We start from the raw sequence: 20964 nt of genomic DNA on the forward strand, positions 1-20964 counted from the left end.
TTCCTGGTTCACGCCAGATGAAAATCCGGCGAGAATCACTGTTCGCCGGCCGTTGTGGCCGAGCAGTTCTAGGCGCTTCAGTTTGGACTCGCGCGACCGCTAAGGTAGCAGGTTTGAATCCTGCCTCGGGCATGGATGTGTGTGATGTCCTTAGGTAGGTTAGGTTTAAGTAGTTCTAAGTTCTAGGGGACTGATGACCTCAGATGTTAAGTCCCATAGTGCTCAGAGCCAATCACTGTTCAGACTATACCTGAACTCGTCCGTGAACATAACCTGGGACCACTGTTCCAATGACCACGTACTGTGTTCTTGACACCAGGATTTACGGGCTCTCCTGTGTCCAGGGGTCAGTGGAATGCACCTTGCAGGTCTCCGGGCGAATAAACCATGTCTGTTCAGTCGTCTGTAGACTGTGTGTCTGGAGACAACTGTTCCAGTGGCTGCGGTAATGTCCCAAGCAAGGCTACCTGCAGTACTCCGTGGCTGTCTGCGGACACCGATGGTGAGATATCTGTTTTTGTGGCGCTGTACACTGTGAATGTCCCGTAGTGTAGCACCTGGATACGTTGCCTGTCTGTCGGTATCGTTGCCATAATGTTGAGATCACACTTTGTGGCACACCGAGGGCCCGTGCTACGACCTGATGTGTTTTACCGGCCTCCTGTCGCCCTAGTATTCTATCCTTCATAACGTCATCAATAAGTGTTCTTTGAGCCATTTCCAACACGTAGTCACCATTAGCACGTCTGAAAACGTCTGCACACCTACTCGCTGCACCGTACTCTGACATGCACCAACACACCTCTGCGTATGTGGACTGCTGCCAGGCCACCGTGCGACGACCGCAGGTCAAATGCACCGCATGGTCATACCCCGACGTGGTTTAAACCCCCCAAACGGCCCACCAGAGCGTTGTTCCACCATGTATCAGCATTATCCTTAATTTATGAGCATGAGTGTTGTTTGGGTGTAGCGAGCGAGTGAATATGAAAATCTCTCACGTGGCTTATCAAGGCCATATATAACATAGCGGGTTGCATAAAACGACATTGGTAGGGGCAACTAAATCACCCTGAACGTGACTGCACGTAACGTTTCCCAAGCATTCGCCAGATCCAATCTGTTCCATCGGATTGTCACAGGGTATAGCGTGATTCGTCACTCCAGATCACATGTTTCCACTCGTCCACTGTAGAGTGTAGTTCCCTACACAACTCACGGTGCTAGGTGAACTGTTGATAGCACTTTGGAACTCGAGAGTGATTCCTCCCGATAATTTTATGCGATTTTGTAAAACGACCTTCCGCAATACTCCACGATCCCTGTCCCTCAGTACAGTAGACCTGGCAGGTATAGGTTTAGCTGCTGTTGTTCCTTCGCGTTTCCACTTCACATCACCAGCAGTCGCCTTGTGCAGCTTTGGAAGGTTTAGAGTGTCTCTGATGGATTTGTTACTCACGTCACATGTGCTGACCAGTCACGTTCGAAGTCACTGAGCTCTTCCGAATGACCCACTCTTTTGTTAGTGCTTCTCTACTGACAGCACGGTATTCGTCGCCTCCTTTTATGCTGGTGAATCCGTCTCTCGTCTCATCTGCTGGTCAATTCTGCATTCCATAGATGTGTCCGGATACTTCTGATCAGATAGTGTACATTGCATGTCGTAGTCCACATCAACAACATAATATTCATTGTAAAACTCTGGTACTCTTTTGAAACGTAATGTACATGAAGCTAAAAGGTCACTCACTCTTTCACAACAAGTGTAAACTGACTCCTTATTTTCAGGAAATCGTACACGTCGTTTCTTGGCATAGATGTTTATGTTTACAGATGCTGACGGACTTCGGCTTCGTGGAGCCATCAGACACCTCAGTGAGGATCATGGCTAACCAGTCTGACGCCGCTCCCATCTTCTACCACCTGTTTGACTATCGCGGGCCTTCCATAGGGAACTCCACCTACGGTATGAAGTCACACTTATCAGCAGACCACAGGCAATAGCTCTGAGTGCGATTCTTCCATTAGACTCCTTTTCTTTCTAGTGGAGCTTACATTTATGTCTTCAAATCATAATGTTGTAAATTCAGAGCAGAAATAATGTTAATGTTACGTATTTTCAATTTCGCACTCGAGACGGGTGTGACATACTTAAAATGTCGCATTAATGAGGGAGACTTTTGAGCAGCACGGAAAAAATTGAGATGTATATGGGCACTACCTGAAACTCCAGTGAATCAAGAAAGTATGTACGTTATCAGAATAATAGTAACAGTCATAGTTCTCAGTTATAACGCACAGGTTCCCACAGTTAAAAATTAAGCTGACTGTACTCTTCCAGCTGTTGTGTACGAGCTAAAGAAAGAAATCGGTATACAATTAAGTCAAGTGAAACACAAACACTTTTATTAATTAAGGAAGAACATATCTCTTATGGATCTCGCCAACTGTGGCAGTTTGTGGTAGTGCGTGGTTGTTTGATACTTGGTGGCCGAACTATTTCAAGAATGAAACACGCAAACAGCAACTGTGCTGAAAGGTAACAGTGGTCTGAAAAGTCCACTCCGATGCTGCAGATGAATAGGTACGTTGTTCGGAATGAGTAAACATTGAAGACAGTACTATAACGTACAGCAGTACAGTGAATACTGCTAAGACCCGATGCTTGGTGCACAACAAGATCCGTTCCACTCATCAGCCTGACAACAGTACTCTGAACTAGCTCTACGATGGTAACAAACTAATACCGCTCGAGGCACACTTCAGTGTATGCTACACTAACGCAGCGCGACCACTACCGGTACATTAGACTGCTCGTCTGCAGCGGCCGTCTTCATAGCGATGATTTATAACGGCTCCGAGGGCTGTGGCCCGAGGCTCGCTCGATTGACCCTGCCATTGATGCTGTGCTGGCTTTCAGCTTGTTTTCGACTGTCGGCCATTTGCTTGAGTTTCGACAGTCGACTGCACCGCACACCTACCCCCAAACCCTCGGTGCCGCCGTCGTATACAAAAGTTGAGAACGCTGGCGCGGAGAAGGATGGAACACCGACGCAGTTGCGGGGGTAGGAACCGACGCCGAAGCCGGCGATATGCTCCTACCAGCAGGAATTCACCCTCCACATGGCCGCAAACTCCAACTGGAAAGACGGCCACAGGGAGCACGTCGGGGTCCGCATTGGCGCTGAAACAGAGTCGGATATGGCGACGGGAAAGCGACGGGAAACTCCCAAGCGCCCGGCCAAGTGAATGGACTCAACTTCGCCACTGGCTGCAGCGCGGGCTGCCCGACCAGCTGCGACACTGAAGGCACTTCCACGTCGATGTCCGAAGGGTCTCCGACAGGGGAAATGACCACGCTGCAGGTGAAGGCAACTGAGACGGTGAAGGCGGCTGCTGCAGACACTGCCGACGAATTGGGACCGCGAACACAAGTCGGTGTGGAGGAACTGGGAAAACACTTCAGTTACTACGCAGCAAACTGCGACACTTGCGGAACACTCGAAAGTAAACAGCTTGCTGAAGCTGAAACTTGCAAGTGTGCAGCAGACTGTGAACCTGCTGGGGCAGACACATGGTGCAACAATGTTCGATGACGGTGCCCATGGAGATGCTATACCAGCCATTTGCCATCTCTTGGCTAAGAGCGATACACAGAAAAGATTTCCTTAAGGGTTTGGTTCCTTGAGTCTGTAGAGCGTAACCTGTCCATCAGTGATATGAAGATCCGAACAAATCGTTCTGCCTCATTATTTGACTGTGAGTGGAAGCGTGCGTAAGAATATGTGGAATACCATTGTCACTACAAAACCGTCGTAACTGTTGAAAGGTAAATTATGGCGCGCAATCTGAATCTATCGCTTCAGGCAACCCTTCAATGCAGAATATTGAAGTAAGTGCCGACAATGTGCTTGCTGATGTGCTGGAGTTCATTGGCACAAGTGGTAATTTGCTAAAAACATCTACGGCTAACAACCATCTGGAGTTCCGGAATGGATCAACAAAGTCGAGATGCAATCTCTGCCTTAGTCCTGAGGGTCGCGGCCTGATGCTTTGAATAAGCTGTACACTGTGAAGTCATCTGTTCGATATAATAGTTCATACCTGGCCTCGTACAACTGTTTAGTACGGAAAATGCCCCAATGATCTCGATGTAAATTTCAACACTACCAACTGTAGGAACTGTGCGACTGTAACATGGGCATCCTCATTTCCCGTACGGATAAGTGGCATTCACTTCTGCACTGAAATTCCAAGACGAAGCAAATAGAAGTCGCGTACCATGGTATGACTGATCTCTGTAATACTGTCAGGCCACGCCCTCCATGAAATGCATTCCAAAATGACCCTCAGGGCCCTCTCAGATGAAATTTCCCTAGCTACCGGAGGAAAGATCAAAAGGAAAGTCCTCCAAGACGTTCCGATCCCGGGAATCCACTTAAATGCAGGAGCATTCAGAGGAGTCAGACATCGCAATGGAAGCACTGGCAGCTGCAGTAGAAGATCAGCATCTGAATGCTTAGCAGTGGGCCGATACATTAGTCCATAATGGTAATACGAAAGCAGAAAGGCCCATCACTCCAGCTTCTGGGCTTTCTGAGGAGCCACCGGCTTTGATTGATTAAACAGGGACTTGCTTGATAAAACAGTAACGTCTCCAAGAGAAATATTGGTGAAATTTGGTAATCCCTCACCCACATCCCCCATAGTTGACGGGGACGGTCGCCTCCTTTGACTGACTGTAATCGCATTGTGCCTTACACAGAGTTTCGGACGAGAAATAATTGGCCTGTCTGTGGATCCTATTCAGTGTGACAACACAGCGTCGGTATCATAAGATGAGACACCCACAGCAAGATCGACTGGTTTATTAGTGTCGAGGTGGATAAGACAACCATCTCTCAATAGGACATCCTTCAGTGGCTGAAAAGTGCCCTGACAGTCTTTAGATCATGCAAAAGAATCCCGTTTTCGATGCAAGCGATTCAAAGAGCAGTGATCTCTGGTGTATGAGGAATAAAAAGAATTAAATACCATAATTTGTCTATCATTGCCTACAGTTCTTTGACATTCTTGGGTGCAGGCAAACCCCTCATAGAACTCAAGTGAGACTGTAAAGGATGAATGGGTTGTGCATTAACAAAGCGTCCAATTGTACTCCATTTCAGTATTGAAAAAAGAACAATTTGGCATATTGCACTTTACACCTATTTCTGATAACACATTGAACTACGAATCTAAATTCTGCATGTGTTCAGCTGGTGTCTGTCCAGAAGTTACTGTATCATCTAAGTAATAAGCACAATAAGCATCTTCCGACGTAAGATGCTCTAAAAGCCTCTGAGAGATCGTGTGCACCCAGGCCCTGCCGAAATGCAATCTTTGAAACTGGAATAGACCCTTATATATATATTAATAATAAGCTTCGTGGATGTATCGTCCAATGGCGCTTGCAAGTATCCGTCTTGCAAGACAATTTTTGGTTCAAAAATGGTTCAAATGGTTCTGAGCACTATGGAACATAACATCTGAGGTCATCAGTCCCCTAGACTTAGAATTACTTAAACGTAACTAACCTAAGGACATCACACACATCCATGCACGACGCGGGATTTGAATCTGCGACCGTAGCAACAGCGCTGTTCCGGACTGAAGCGCCTAGAACCGCTCGGCCACAACAGTCGGCAGAATTTTTGGAAAAAATGTGACTGTGTTCCACTTTATTCATGAGCTCGTCTGGGCGGGGCAACGGGAACGAATTACTGACAGTTTGTGGACTCACAGTAGTCTTAAAATCTGCACGTAGCCTTAATCCATCCGACGGCTTCGTAATAAAGACCTAGAGGGCGCCCACCGGCTAGCTGACACAGGTTTTATCACATCGCAATCTCGCCATCGCTGTAACTTTTTAGAAACCTGGTTCTAAAAAGCATAAGGGACAGGCCGTGGGCAGTGCGTTGTCTTTGAGAGTGATATGAGCCTCAGAGTCTGATTCCTAGCCAAACCTCCGTCAAACAACTGGCTGTGCTTAGGGCACAATGTACCAATGGTGGCATGAGGCACAGCCGCATTCACTTGTAGGGCATTGCCTTGTATAGACAAACCAAATAAATCGCATTTTCCCATACCGAAAGTGGAGAACATGTCACACTTGACCGTCCTGTTTTTGTAGTATTGCGAAGAGTGAAAGGTAGACTACACACTCTCAGTACAGGGATACCCTCATCATCAAGAGGTGACATTGTGGCGAGGAGTTGTTGTAGCCGAGGATTACGTACTCATTGATACGATGCGTGGTTAAACACTGTAACAGTTGCACTAGTACCTAACTGTAATTTCACATCGCGATTAGTCACACGCACATGAACAAATAACATAATGGCCTTTCGTTTGACACCTTGAGATCGATTCTATATTGAAACATACTTGTCGTAAAGAAGTGTGACTATTATATTAGTCTTTATTTGGCACTACAATAGTGAAACCATAGTCTCTGTAGATAAAATTTTTCTTTAAAAAAAGGCGTTACATTACCGGTCTCAACGAACGACGTCGTCATTTTCAAATGTAAAACATGTTATCTATACATTATACACGGTCGTCCATTGATCGTGACTGTGCCAAATATCTCATGAAAAAAGCGTCAAACGAAAAAACTACAAAGAACGAAACTTGTCTAGCTTAAGGGGGATACCAGATAGCGCTATGGTTGGCCCTCTAGATGGCGCTGTCATAGATCAAACGGATATCAACTGCGTTTTTTTTTGAAATAGGAACCCCCATTTTTATTATATATTCGTGTAGTACGTAAGGAAATATGAATGTTTTAGTTGGAGTACCTATTTCGCTTTGTGATAGATGGCACTGTAATAGTCACAAACGTATAAGTACGTGGTATAACGTATTATTCCGCCAGTGCGGACGGTATTTGCTTCGTGATACATTACCCGTGTTAAAATGGACCGTTTACCAATTGCGAAAAGGTCGATATCGTGTTGATGTATGGCTATTGTGATCAAAATGCCCAACGGGCGTGTGCTATGTATGCTGCTCGGTATCCTGGACGACATCATCCAAGTGTCCGGACTGTTCGCCGGATAATTACGTTTTTAAAGAAACAAGAAGTGTTCAGCCACATGTGAAATGTCAACCACGACCCGCAACAAATGATGATGCCCAAGTAGGTATTTTAGCTGCTGTCGCGGCTAATCCGCACATCACTAGCAGACAAATTGCGCGAGAATCGGGAATCTCAAAACCGTTGGTGTTGAGAATGGTACATAACATCGATTGCACCCGTATCATATTTCCATGCACCAAGAACTGTATGTCGACAACTTTTAACCTCGTGTACAGTTCTGCCACTGGGCACAAGAGAAATTACGGGACGATGACAGATATTTTGCACGCGTTATATTTAGCGACAAAGCGTCCTTCACCAACAGCGATAACGTAAACCGGCATAATACACACATTGCGCAACGGAAAATCCACGATGGCTGCGACAAGTGGAACATCAGCGGGTTAATGTATGGTGCGGCATTATGGGAGGAAGGATAATTGTCCCCCATTTTATCGATGGCAATCTGAGTGGTACAATGTATGCTGATTTCCTACGTAATGTTCTACCGATGTTACTACAAGATGTTTCACTGCCTGACAGACTGGTGATGTACTTCCAACATGATGGATGATCGGCACATAGCTCGCGTGCGGTTGAAGCGGTATTGAATAGCATATTTCTTGACAGGTGGATTGGTCATCGAAGCACGATACCATGGCCCGCACGTTCACCGGATCTGACGTTCCCGGATTTCTTTCTGTGGGGAAAGTTGAAGGATATCTGTTATCGTGATCCACGGACAACGCCTGACAACATGCGTCAGCGCATTGTCAATGCATGTACGAACATTACGGAAGGCGAACTACGCTGTTGAGAGTAATGTCGTTACACGTATTGCCAAATGCATGAGGTTGACGCACATCATTTTGAGCATTTATGGCATTAATGTGGTATTTACAGGTAATCACGCTGTAACAGCATGCGTTCTCAGAAATGACGAGTTCACGAAGGTACATGTACCACATTGGAAGGACCGAAATAAAATGTTCAAACCCACCTACGTTCTGTATTTTAATTTAAAAAACCTACCAGCTACCAACTGTTCGTCTAAAATTGTGAGCCATATGTTTGTGAGAGGCCGAGCGGTTCTAGGCGCTCCAGTCTGGAACCGCGCGACCGCTGCGGTCGCAGGTTCGAATCCTGCCTCGGTCATGGATGTGTGTGATGTCCTTAGGTTAGTTAGGTTTAAGTAGTTCTACCTTCCTGGGAACTGATGACCTTAGAAGTTAAATCCCATAGTGCTCAAAGCCATTTGTTTGTGACAATTACAGCGCCATCTATCACAAAGTAAAAAAAATGTGGTCCAAATAAAACATTCATATTCATTTACGTACTACACGAATATGTAATAAAAAATGGGGGTTACTATTTTAAAAATGCAGTTGATATCCATTTGACCTATAACAGTGCCATCTAGAGGGCCAACCCTAGCGCAATCTGGTTTCCCCCTTCAAGTTAGACAAGTTCCGTTCTTCGTAGTTTTTTCGTTTGACGTTTATTTCGTGAGATATTTGGCCTGGTCACGATCAATGGATCACCCTGTGTATGCTCCAACTGATGTTTTAAATTTGAAAATGATGACGTAGTTCGTTGAAGCCGGTAATGTAACCCCTTTTTTATTAAAGAAGAATGTTATGTACTGTGACAATAGTTTCACTATTCACGTGTCAAATAAACATTTAACCTTGAGATCGTGTGCATTGACAAACAGGTTGAGCCGCTGAGGGTCACTGTGCATAGGCGTGGCAATAACATCATTCACTTTGGAGGACACAAAGTTTGAATTCGACCTTGAAAATTACCTGGCCCGGGGTTTTTAAGACACGTACTTTGAATACGGCGTTGCTTGCCGCATCAAGAACACTTTGCTTCTAGACACAAATATTGTTGCCGATCATGCGCTCGGAAACATCATAGGCAAGACTTCTTTGTGTGGTTCGAAATATATTCGCTGACTGCGGATTTCTTGGCATCATCTTTATTAGGTATAGATAAACTACTCATTAGTGACACACGAAAATTCGTGCCCTTAAGGCCTTGAATTCGGATTTCCCGCTTATCATGAACCATCACTTTCATGTCTTCTGGCGTTGCTACTTTGTTACAGGCAATCGTTCATCTGCGAACAGTCTTAAAGAGTATCCGACGCTTTCTACTAGATCATTTGTATACACTGTAAACAATAACCGTCCTGTCACACTTGCTAGGGATGCTGCGGAAATTACCTTTACATCTGCCGATTTTGTTCCCTTACGAGCGATGTGTTGAGTTCTGTCTGCAAGGAAGTTTCGAATCCAGTCGCAAATCTGGTCAAATACTCGATAATTAAGTACTTTTCTTCACTAAACGGCAGTGCGGGACGCTGTCAAACGCCTTCCTGAAGCCAAGGGACACGGTGCCAACCTGAGCACCGTTGTCTACAGTGCTATGGATCTCATGGAGGAGTTTCGCAAGATCTCTGTTCTCAGAATCCATGGAGGAGATTTTCGTTCTTCATGAACGTCAAAATACTTATGGATAAAAGATGTTTCGTAATGCTACAACCGATGGAGGTCTACGATATAGGTCTATAATTGTGTGCATCTGTTCTACGGCAATGACGAACGCTTTTTCCCAGTCGCTGGTACCCTTCGTTGCTCAAGCGATCTGCGATAATCTGCTGCTATAAAGGAAGCAACTTCTTTCTTATAATCTTTGTAGAGTCTCATAGATATCTCATCTGCTCCTTTCCACCAATAAGCGACTGTAGCTGCTTTTCTGTTCTGCGATCGGTTATCTCAAAATCTACCATTTTGACGTCCGTACCTAAGATTGAAAGAAAGGACTGCATTACTATCTTCCGCGGTAGAACAACTTCGGGAGTATTTCGGGCTTCTCTCTGTTGTGTTCTGTTTCAGTGCCAGTACAGTCTCTGAGTGAATGATTAGATGATTTCCAAGCCCTTACTGTTTTTGCATAAGACCAGAACCTCCTAGAGATCTTATTCAGATCAGTAAACAAAATTTTAATGTCACGGTCATTGAGATTTTCTCTGATTGCTCTTCTTACACTCATTCTAGCATCATTCAGCTTTTGTTTGTCGGCTATGTTTTGACTTTTCTTCAATCTGAGACGAAGTTCTTTTCGTTTACGCAGCAGTTTCCTAGCAGGGCTATTACACCACGGTGGGTCATTCCGATCCCTTAAGACCTTGCTCGGAATATACTTGTTTAAGACATATTGAACGATACTTTTGAATTTTTTCCATTTGCTCTCCACATCTTCATCCTTATCACTGAATATTTGATTCTGACTACTCAAATACTTTGCAATTTGCTTCTGTCACTCTTGCTAAGCAAAGAAATCTTCCTACCTTTCTTAACATTGTGTAAAACCCGTAGTCGTAGCCTCTCTCAAACCTGATGCTCACTGATACTTTCCTGTACTTACACTCATACGTTCAGGCCTGTTGGTTCCTAGGAGGTCGAAGATGTTATTTTCACAAATTGGTTTTCTATCTGTTCAAAGCGAGTTTCAGAGAAGACATCCAGAATAATGTCACACGAATATCTGTCTATGGCACCAATTTTGATGGCATGAATCTTCCAAACTATAGCTGGCAGGCTGACGTCACCCCCATTACAACAGCATGATCAGGAAAATCATTAACCATATTCTATGAGTTCTCTCTGAAGAGCTATACTACTATAGCTCCTGACACAAGTGGTCTATGAAAGCATCTGATTACCATATTTGACCAGCCTCTGACTCTTGTCTTCACCTAGGTTAAGTTAATTTCGGGATTCTTGGTAACCTCGCTAGCTATTTTCCAGTTCTTTACTGCGCAAAATACGCCAAAAGCATTGGCGATTAACCTATCCTTACGACAAATATTCCAATCTGAACTTAAGGTTTCACCGCTATAACTTCCAGTATCAATCAACTTTCTGTTCCTAATACTATCTGGGCCTTATGACCTTCAATAATCGATACTTTTCCTTGTTGCTCCTGCAGTTTACAAATATCATATTAAACTTTTCTGCACCCGATCTATGAGGACGACCGTCCTCTGAGAGTATTATGGCTGATGTAACTTCAATTTTGAAAGGCAATTCGGCTTTCATCCGAAAAGGGTGGGGGGTTTCTCTCACATAAAAAAGCGTGTGCACGCCACACGTACTCCGATATACTAGTATCAGCTTCCTCCAACCAATAGCGGAGTTCGAGAAATTCGCATCCCATAGAGTCGCAGAGTCGTATGAGCTCTTATTTAGACCTTCCACTCTGCTCCAAACCATCGGCCATCTGCACGATACTACAAACAGACGGCTTAGCGAGCACCACGCCTGCGATGCTAATTGACTTCACCAAATCAGCCTTCTGGGGAAAGGAGCCAAGGATGGTCTTCAGAACCCAAGCGGCAAGCGTCATACGTGCCGAAATGTGTCTCTAAACTAAGAAATATATCAAGATGTGTATCGTCAGTGTTCTCGAACTGATTGTAGAACTTCATTAATGTCTTGGAGGTGAGTCGTATACTGTTACATGTATGCCCTAATAACAGCACCAGCTGTCTAAAATAGGTTTCGTCGGGCAAGAATCAGATAAACCGATTAAAATGATAACAGGATTAATAAGTTAAAGAAAGTATGCAGTAATTTGGTCTGAACAAATAAATAAATGTAGTTGGCACAATGACGAAGTTAAGTCTGAATTCTATATTCATCTTGCGGTTGAAGATCATATTTTGTCTGTTTTTGCTTCCTGATATACAGTGTAGTCATGGAAATACGTTTGTGCCTAGAGAAAATACGAGATATTCTTCATTAACACCCAAACATATTTCGTTGAAGTTTCAAGTTTCACGTATTTTCCGTCAATCAAAATGTAAAAAAAAAGTGTGATAAGATATAATGTTTTGATTATTAGGTTATGGCACTTACATTTATAATTTTACTATCGAAAAATATATACCTTACATTACATACTGATTTTATGTGGCTGTATGACATTTGAAATACCAGTCGTAGTGCAAACTGCCGTTCGGCCATTCCGGTTTAGATTTTTCGCGCTCTCATCAGTCACTCCAGATAAATGCTGGAATAACTCCTCTACAAGACAACCCCCAATGTCCTACCAGAGCTTTGTCCATCTCAGTTAACATTCCATCCAATTACTTCATTGTCTGTGCGTCGCCAGTCTCTAATTATCTTCTTTCTTTCCTAAAATAATATGATACAAAAGGTCACCGTTACGAATGTAGTTAGCTGAACACGTGCAAAGCCCCCCTAAATGGACCAGTACGGGAAGAAAGAAAACAAAACATTGACCATAGACACGATATTAAACAAAGACCAGAATACATGATACAGTTCCAATAAATATGCTGATATTAGTTATAGTTTGATTTTGATTAGTAGTCTGTGATAAGTGTTAAATGTAGTTTTCCCCTCCTTGAGTAAGTTTAATGGTCACTGATATTTACTGAAAGCTCGTCGTTTCATAGACCAAATACAACGATAGAATGCAATGAAGATTGAGTACAATTTTACTACAAGATATTGTGTAACACACACTTTCTTTGTCAGAGATGAGTTACACTAGAATTTTATGTAAGAACACGTAAAATTGGAAACATAAACGTATGCTACGCTATTTGTCTGGAATGCCGCACAGTGCAAAACTGAGTGAAAGCTGAAGTTAACTATTGGTGAAGACCATAGTGTCTTCCAAAATAAAGTTCTCATCAGTGGCAATATAGGTTTGTGGAGGCCCTATCTTAATCACTATGCTGCAAACATTTTGAACAGTGTCATAATCCATTGTTTTATAGGTCATACTACTTTGGAGTTTCATTTCCAAAAGACAGCTGTTTAGCTACTGAGCGTATTGCATCCTGTGGCGTAATTAGATATTCTTTTCACTTTAGCGTATTAATTGGTTTGATTTTTTTTATTCATATGTAAAGGTGATAGTTAATATCTATGAGGTAACGACTTAAGTATTGTACTACTTAATTATTGTAGTATTACGCATACCGATCGTCGGAACACTCTGGACTAGTGTCTATTTGATATTCTCCAACACGCTTAATGCGTGTATGAGAATGTGCTTGCTAAGTTTCTTCTTTTCTCACAGGAACTCCTCATGGATCACAACGGTCGGTGCTCTTTTCAGGACTAGTCACGAACCCTGACGAAGAATTCATCCAGCTAAGGACAAACATGGTTAGATTGTGGGCCAACTTCGTAAAATACGGGTAAGCATAGCATGAGCCAAGAACCTCGTTTCTTACAACATAACTGATTTTTTTCGTTGTTGTTAATGTAGTCTTCAGCAAAAGACTGGCTTGATAGAGCTCTCCAGGTCAGTAAACCCTATACAAACTCCTTCATCTCTGCGTAGCTACTGCATCTTACATTTGTTTTCCTGTGATTACCTAGCCACACCTTGGTTTCCTTTTATTATTCTAACCTTTCATACTTCCTTTCATTACCAAACAGACATTGTATCCCGTCAACAGCCGCTTTAGTGAAGTTCCGTCATATTTTTCTCTCTCGAAGTTGATTCAGTATATCTTTAATAATAATCCGATGTACTTATTTGATCTTCAGCTTTCTTCCGTAGCACCACATTTCAAAAGCTACTATTCTGTTCTTCTTTGAACAGCGTATGGTCCACATTTCACTTCCATACAAAACTATACTCCAGGTAAATGACTTCGGAAAAGACAATTGTTAACAAATTTCTCTTTTTAGGAAAGTTTTCTGGGTCTTGTCAGTCTGTATTTTATAATCTTTCTACTGAAGCCATTTTTCTGTCAAAATATCAACACTCATCGACTAGTTTTAGTGCCTCAATTCCTAATCTAATTCCCTCGGCATCGTCTGATTTCAATAGAGTGAGTTCCATTACTTTTGTTTCCCTTGGTGGATGCTCCTCTTGTAACCCCATTTCATCACACTTTCCATTCTCTTCAATTGATGTTACAAATCTTTTAGGGTCTTTGAAAGTTTGAATAACTGTGGGGGAGGGTACAATCGTGTCTCACTCCTCTCTCAACTACTGCTTCTCTTTTATGTCCATCGGCTCTTATAACTGGATTCTGGTTTCTATATAAATCGAAGATTACATTTCGCCCTCTGTATTTTAATGCTGCTACCTTCCTAATAAGAATTAATGTAGTGTTTTACCTCCTACATAATGGTCTACTAAAGCAAATTAAAAGTAATTTATACTGACTAAGAAAATAACAAAGTAAAATAAAAAATTTTCCCTGCTCATCAGCGTGCTGTTTAAGTGTGGAATATATCTAACAACTCAGTCGTTCCTAGGGAAACTCTTAGAATTAGTCTCTATTGTTGATCTGATAGAGCCAAATATTTCTGTATAATTTACCTTAAAAAATGTTCAAATGTGTTTGAAATCTTATGAGACTTAACTGCTAAGGTCATCAGTCCCTACGCTTACACACTACTTAACCTAAATTATCCTAAGGACAAACACACACACCCATGTCCGAGGGAGGAGTCGAACCTCCGCCGGGACCAGCCGCACAGTCCATGACTGCAGCGCCTTACACCGCTCGGCTAATCCGGCGTTGCATTTACCTTAAGCTAGGGCAATTCAGCTGGGGTGACCAGGAGCACGGAACAGTCGGACGTGTAGCGTAGCATCTGGGTAGAGTTGGGTTGGGAATGAGTGTTTTGCAGGAGTGGCCTTATTATAAAAAACATATTTACTAAACACAAATAAATTCTCCAACAATTCACAAAAATTTAAAATTAGCAAGAGTATACTCAAGTATCTTGCCCGCTACAGTTCTTTAGAAATTCGGCTACAAACAACTGTAAATAAATTAAAATTTCTTCCAATACAGTAGCAAGCGAATATGATATTAAATACCTTCCCAGCAAAATTCAGGGTCAGTAACAAAACGAAATACATCTCACAATACTACAGCTAAACAGGGGCAATAAAAAAACAATGTACATCTCATAATACTCGGGCTCTTGGTCCTTAAAACATAGTAAAGCAGAAAATAACGATCGTCACTCTGTGAGAAAATAATGACAACCACTCACAATAAAATCCTCTTCTCCCTACACCAGATACTTATTCCAGCTAATCCTATTAACTTTTGTTGTTGTTTTGAAATAATACCCAGCTGTATACGACCTTTAATTGAATATTTGTTTTGATGTAAATGATGAAAAAGAAGATTTATAAGCAAAAAGACACACAGCAAGAAAACATTTTCTAAATCTTACAGTACGAGATGTTAAGATATGAGTTGTGTAGCATGCGCCATAAAACAAAATATGTTCTAAAATAAAAAAGGTTTTTTGTGGTTCACGAATAAATAAATCTATTTATATATCAGAAATACGAGATAGTAAAAGAACAGTTCGTTGGAAAACATTTCAACTTTGTGATCGGTTGAATCTGACTCAATATATTATGTTTGTGAACTGAAGTTTTCTACAACACAGTTTCCAGTGCTTCTTCATTAAGTTTTGACAAAAAGTTTTAGGTGTAAGTTTCTCTTTTCTGTTAAATCTGAGAGTCAGTTTTAAACTTTCTGGCAAATCGTAAGCCAACTTCTGAGACTCAATCTTAGCGCGCGGCGTTGATATGGAATCAAATTTTCTCGAACGTGCTACATGGATTTCTTCGTAGTTTACTACAAAAGTTGATTCGAAAAAAACCATATGAGGTGTCACAAATATCTGATGATTCTCCTTTTACGATTATTAAAACAACGGACAAAAACCATTTCAATTTCGCCTTCCTCTTGTTTCAGGACATTCTGGCACCACACCCCTCTACCTCACCAATACGCTCCTTCTTCAGCCTGAAAAACAAAATAAAAAATTACGTAGCTATATGTTGATTACCAGCCGACTGTGGTATGGCCTATACTACCTAATGTTGAACATTAAAACATGGTGGAAACAGAAAATGACTTGAGTAGGCAGAATTTCATTATCGCTTTACAATATACAACAGAATACTTAATTATTGTTAATCCTAGTGAGATAAAATACTTCTTACTTTGGAAAGTGTAAACACCGTTTACCAGCTACGATGCTCGGAAGTAAATAAAATTCGCTTGTAACACAAAATCAATAACTGCATCACACATGTTCCACAAAATTCTAGAGTGATGTCTGCACTTTATTCCAAACGCTGCAGGCGTCCGCTGTTATGCGGTAAACTCGAGAACTACGAAGCGATTCATATTACCCGGCGCCCATACTAACTGCCGTTCCCCTACATGTAGTGTTAATCAAGCTCGCAGCGTAATGATCACAGAGCGATCCACACGAGAGGTATAAACGCGTACTCTCTGCGCGCAAGAAAGTGCATCAAACTAAACACACAATACTGTGTTTATGGTCCTGTCATGCGAAATACAACTTCCAACATCCGTTAACTTGTACTAAGTTTCCATCAGACGTAATTTGTCCAGCTGACCAAAATGGCTGCCAGCCACTAAAGCGATCACCGGAGCCCTCGTCTGTACCTCTCCTGTAGCCGCCATCCTCTCGCCACGGAGTAACAACTCTTAGTATCTTCCTAGCTCATTGTGTCCATACCACACGGGTGCACCCTGCATTGACCTATAAATGTTTCAGATATACAGGCACTACAGCACACCAGCTCAGAGACGATTCTTTTAGAGTTCACTCTGGGGGGGGGGGGGGGGGGGGCACGACGCCACTCCTCGACTCACCTGCTGCTGGCCCCAATAGCGTCTGGTGGAGGCTCTCTTAGATGTAGCCTCTACTCCCGCTCCATTGTCCACATCTCCTAGCTCATCCCACTTCCACCAACCTCGACAACAGCCCCCAACTCGGCCAAGCCCCATGTTGATCGTTGGGAAGCCGCAGGATTGCCAACCACGCCACGGCTATCACGGCGTTGCCTTCTGGGAGACGTTCCTCCTTTCCAGTGGGGCAGCTGCATGACGTCCATCGCCTCCCACCGCCCCAGCTCACTTCAGCGCGTTGCTAGCTGCAGTACAAACTCCGCTGATCGTGCCCTTTGGCTAAAGTCAAGCGCCAGAATAGTGCAACCACACTTGGCTGGGCGGGAACGTCCCGCGAATTAGAAATACACGGCTCAGACGTAAGCACAGACACTCTTATGAACAAAAGTTAGTGCTCTGCCAAAAGGTAGACGAAGCGTATTTCTCTAATAGCAGACCTTCAACGCCAACTGTTTCCAGTAGCCCAAGGGAGGATCTGCATCTTACTTCCGGTGGTGGTAGTTATGCAAAATGTTTAATATACCATAAAATTTGCGATGACCTCGACACGAAGAGATGAAATACTCTCTTTCTCTGGGAAAGGCGAATGGAGGCTAGAAATCTCACATACTTTCCAATATTGTCTGCAGCGTGCAACGTTGCCACTGGTATAAAGTTTGGAGAGCATTTAAGCCTTCTAAGACAGTTGCGTAACGAATTTGGGACAAGGTTCTGACGACACATATCAGGAATTTTTGCCACGAAGTACACTGTTGACGACGAGTCTGCAAAACCACGGACTACAAATGTAGATCGTTGAAATCCAGTCATATGGAATTAAAAGACAGATATCAGACCAGAAAGATTCAAAGTGACCTCTATAAACATTTATCCCGAAATTTCATACCTCTGCAGCAAGCATGACTAGTTTGTTCGAACGAGGAATGACTCAGACCAGTTCTTTTCCCTCATGAAACTATGGATACTGTGTCTGAGGTGTTCCATATCACAGAATAACTTGAAATATGTTTTGAGACTGTGCTCATTCAGTCGTTCCAAAAACTGAGGATTTTGTACAAGGAACGGCAAAGAAATCGAAGAGGAAATAATAAAATACTAGTACGTACTAATTTTTCACGGTTTTAATGCGTTTTGGTTTCGCTATGTTGTCTTGGAGTCAGCTAACTGTGGATGAAGAGATCAGTGATTAGCTTACTCATTTAATTCGTTCTTACATTTATTTTATATCATATTTTTACTTTCAGCTGTTTCCTTTACATTGTAACCTATTAGTAATTATGTTCATTGTAATTATCTACTGCCTTAAATGCTGAATATGTTTATCAACATATCTCATATTGCTGAACAGAACATTTACTTGTTTATTACAACTCAAACTGCAATTGTTGTCTTTAATTTAAGATACCATTATCTAAAATTGCTTGATCTTCGTCCCACTGCGCGCCGTATGCTTCTTCCGGCAATACACCTGACACGTCTTGTACCGGCGAGCCCTCGCGCTCCCAGGACCCATGCCAAATCTTGCTACTCTATAGAGAGGGCTATAGTGAAAGGGAGTGTCTTAAGTGGTTTAGGAAATCACGGTAAACCTAAATGTTAATGACTACACGGGTTTTTGAAGCACCGTCCAGTGTCTTATCATTGCGACATTGTGTCCTAGTAAGAAAGCGAGAGTTGCAAGAGGAATGTGCGCTTCAGGTTGTATAATCCTGTAACATTGTGACTCTGATGTAGTACAGTACTCTTTTCCTTTTTGTTCCAGCACACCGTCCCCCGAGGGTGAATCAATCGAATGGACGGCGTTCAACAACAACGACCAGAATTACATGCACATCACTAACACCTTCGAAATGAAACAGAACGTGTACCAGCAGCGAATGGATTTCTGGCATGAAATAATGCCTGTCTAATGCACAGAGAAATCTCCTACAATGACACGCAGCCCTCAAAAGTGACTGTTGAACATCTGTGTTAAAAAGGATAGAACCTGATAACCATAACGATGCCAGTATTAAAATGTATTTATTACTCGCACTTACGTAATAGTATGCTGTTGTGTTAAGTAATATTTCTCCGCACTATAGCCGTCAACGTCAACACGTGTGACACAGAAAGGAAAATGGAAATTCCTAATGTATGCATGTCTTTCAGAGAATATCGATTTCCACCATCTTGGATCATATTTAACTTTTTATATTCTGTACATGTTTGGAGATGCAAGTACACCAATTCTGACATTTATCCTCCCCAATAGCTCACATTTAGCAACAAATGTGCTTATCTGTGACTGGATATACTAAGCAACTGATGCTTATCGGTACTAGATCAACTGTACCAATAGTATGGAAGCCTCTAATTGTCTACTTATTGTGAAAAATTGACTTTTATCTTTCAGTAGACGACTTACAATGTATACCTTCATTGTATTAGCTTTAAGAGACTCATTAGTGACAACACTAACTTTTTTGCTTAAAACGAAGATGTGAGTAGCTTTAAATTCTGTTGTTCTGTTGTGATGCCAATAACTAATTTTTCAACAAAGCATATATTTGCTCTCTTATTGTTGATTTGAGGAATTACATTAGCAATTAAATATATCTACAAAAGAAAACACACAGAAAACAAAATGGATAAAAAATATTTGTTGTAGTATTGTTTTTCCTTCCACTCTCATTGCATGTCATGGCTTTCGTTCTATTTAAATTAAGACAATAATAAAATACTTCCAAAACCTGGATTTTTAAAATCTGAAACTTTTCCGAATAAAAGAACTTCTCCATCAAATGCGATATTATAGTATGGATACTGTTTTTTATTGTGCTATATGATTAAATTGCGACGACGGTTTAAAAAACAAACAATAAACTGTAATTGAAGTATGAAATCTTACAAAATTAAAAAAATTATGCTTACTCCATATGTACATAAGTTCTACGAAAGACTGCAGAAATATTGTCCTAACCAGGTGATATTGTTATCTAATAGTTACTCTTTATGAGTAGCTTATTTATCAGAAGACTGACGCTACTGTATTAATTAAGTTCATTATTGTAAGTATTTTCATAATAAAAATGGTTCCATTCTTGGTTTCCATACTTCCAGGGTCTACAGTCTGGCCTTTTTATATTAGTCAACCTGGTCTTGCTGTGCGGGTATTGTGAACAGTTGATAACAAGGGACAACTACAGCCGTTATTTTTCTTCCCTACAGCGTGCAACTCGACAGTATGGTTATATGTTGATGGTATGTTCCTGGGTAAAATTTTTCCCAGATAAAATAGTCCACCATTCGGATTTCCGGGTCGAGACGGCTCAGAAGGATGTCGTCATCAGAAAAACCAAAACCTGCCATTTTACGGTCAGAGTGGAATATTAGATACCCTGATTGGGCAAGTAGTCTCGAGAATTAAAAAAAAATAAGGGGTGGATTGAAGTTAGATATAGTCAGAATTAGTGAATTGCAGTTGCTGAATAACAGGATTTCTGGTCAGAGCAGCACAGGGTATCGACACAAAATCAAATAGAGGTAACGTAGTAGCAGACCAAATAAAGAATGAGAAAATAGGAATGTATGTGATCTATAATGAACAGCGTAGCGATAGCATTATCGTAGCCGAATTAGACACGAAACCAACAGACACCATAGTAGTACAGGTCTGCTTCTGCAGACGATGATGAGATAGCAAAAATGTATGATGAGACATAGGAAATTATTCTGACAGTTAAAGGAGACGAAAACTTAATTCTATTTGGTGACTAGAATCCGACACTGGGAAAAGGAAGATAAGGGAAAGGAACAGAAGAACGTGGACTGCAGGAAAGGAAGCCATCTAGTAGACTTTTGTGCAGAGCTTAATTTAATCATCGCTAACACTTCGTCTAAGAATCATGAAAAAAGGCTTTACACGCGGAAGGGACCTGACGATTCTCGAAAAATTCAGAATTGTTATACAGTGGCAAGACAGAGATTCCGAAACCAGACTTTAAACTGTAAGACATTTCCAGGGGCAATGCGGACTCTGACCATAAATTATTGGTTATGAAATGCAGATTAAAGCTGAAGAAATTGGAGTAAGGTAGGAGATGAGACA

The 20964-nt window shown here is 42.0% G+C and overlaps 1 protein-coding gene across 1 annotated transcript in view; it reads left to right on the forward strand.

Moving 5' to 3' along the window:
* LOC126281781 (acetylcholinesterase-like) overlaps positions 1 to 19660 on the forward strand; it is a 96129-nt gene extending 76469 nt beyond the window's left edge. Inside the window, exons 9-11 of the mRNA XM_049980987.1 lie at positions 1834 to 1966; positions 13241 to 13361; positions 18637 to 19660. Of these exons, the coding sequence (XP_049836944.1) occupies positions 1834 to 1966; positions 13241 to 13361; positions 18637 to 18784 (402 nt within the window). The 3' untranslated portion in view covers positions 18785 to 19660. The remainder of the gene's footprint in view (positions 1 to 1833; positions 1967 to 13240; positions 13362 to 18636) is intronic.
* Positions 19661 to 20964: the final 1304 nt, after the last annotated feature.

The sequence above is a fragment of the Schistocerca gregaria genome, chromosome 7, assembly GCF_023897955.1.
Source record: "Schistocerca gregaria isolate iqSchGreg1 chromosome 7, iqSchGreg1.2, whole genome shotgun sequence".
In the NCBI taxonomy this organism is placed as follows: Eukaryota; Metazoa; Arthropoda; class Insecta; order Orthoptera; family Acrididae; genus Schistocerca; species Schistocerca gregaria.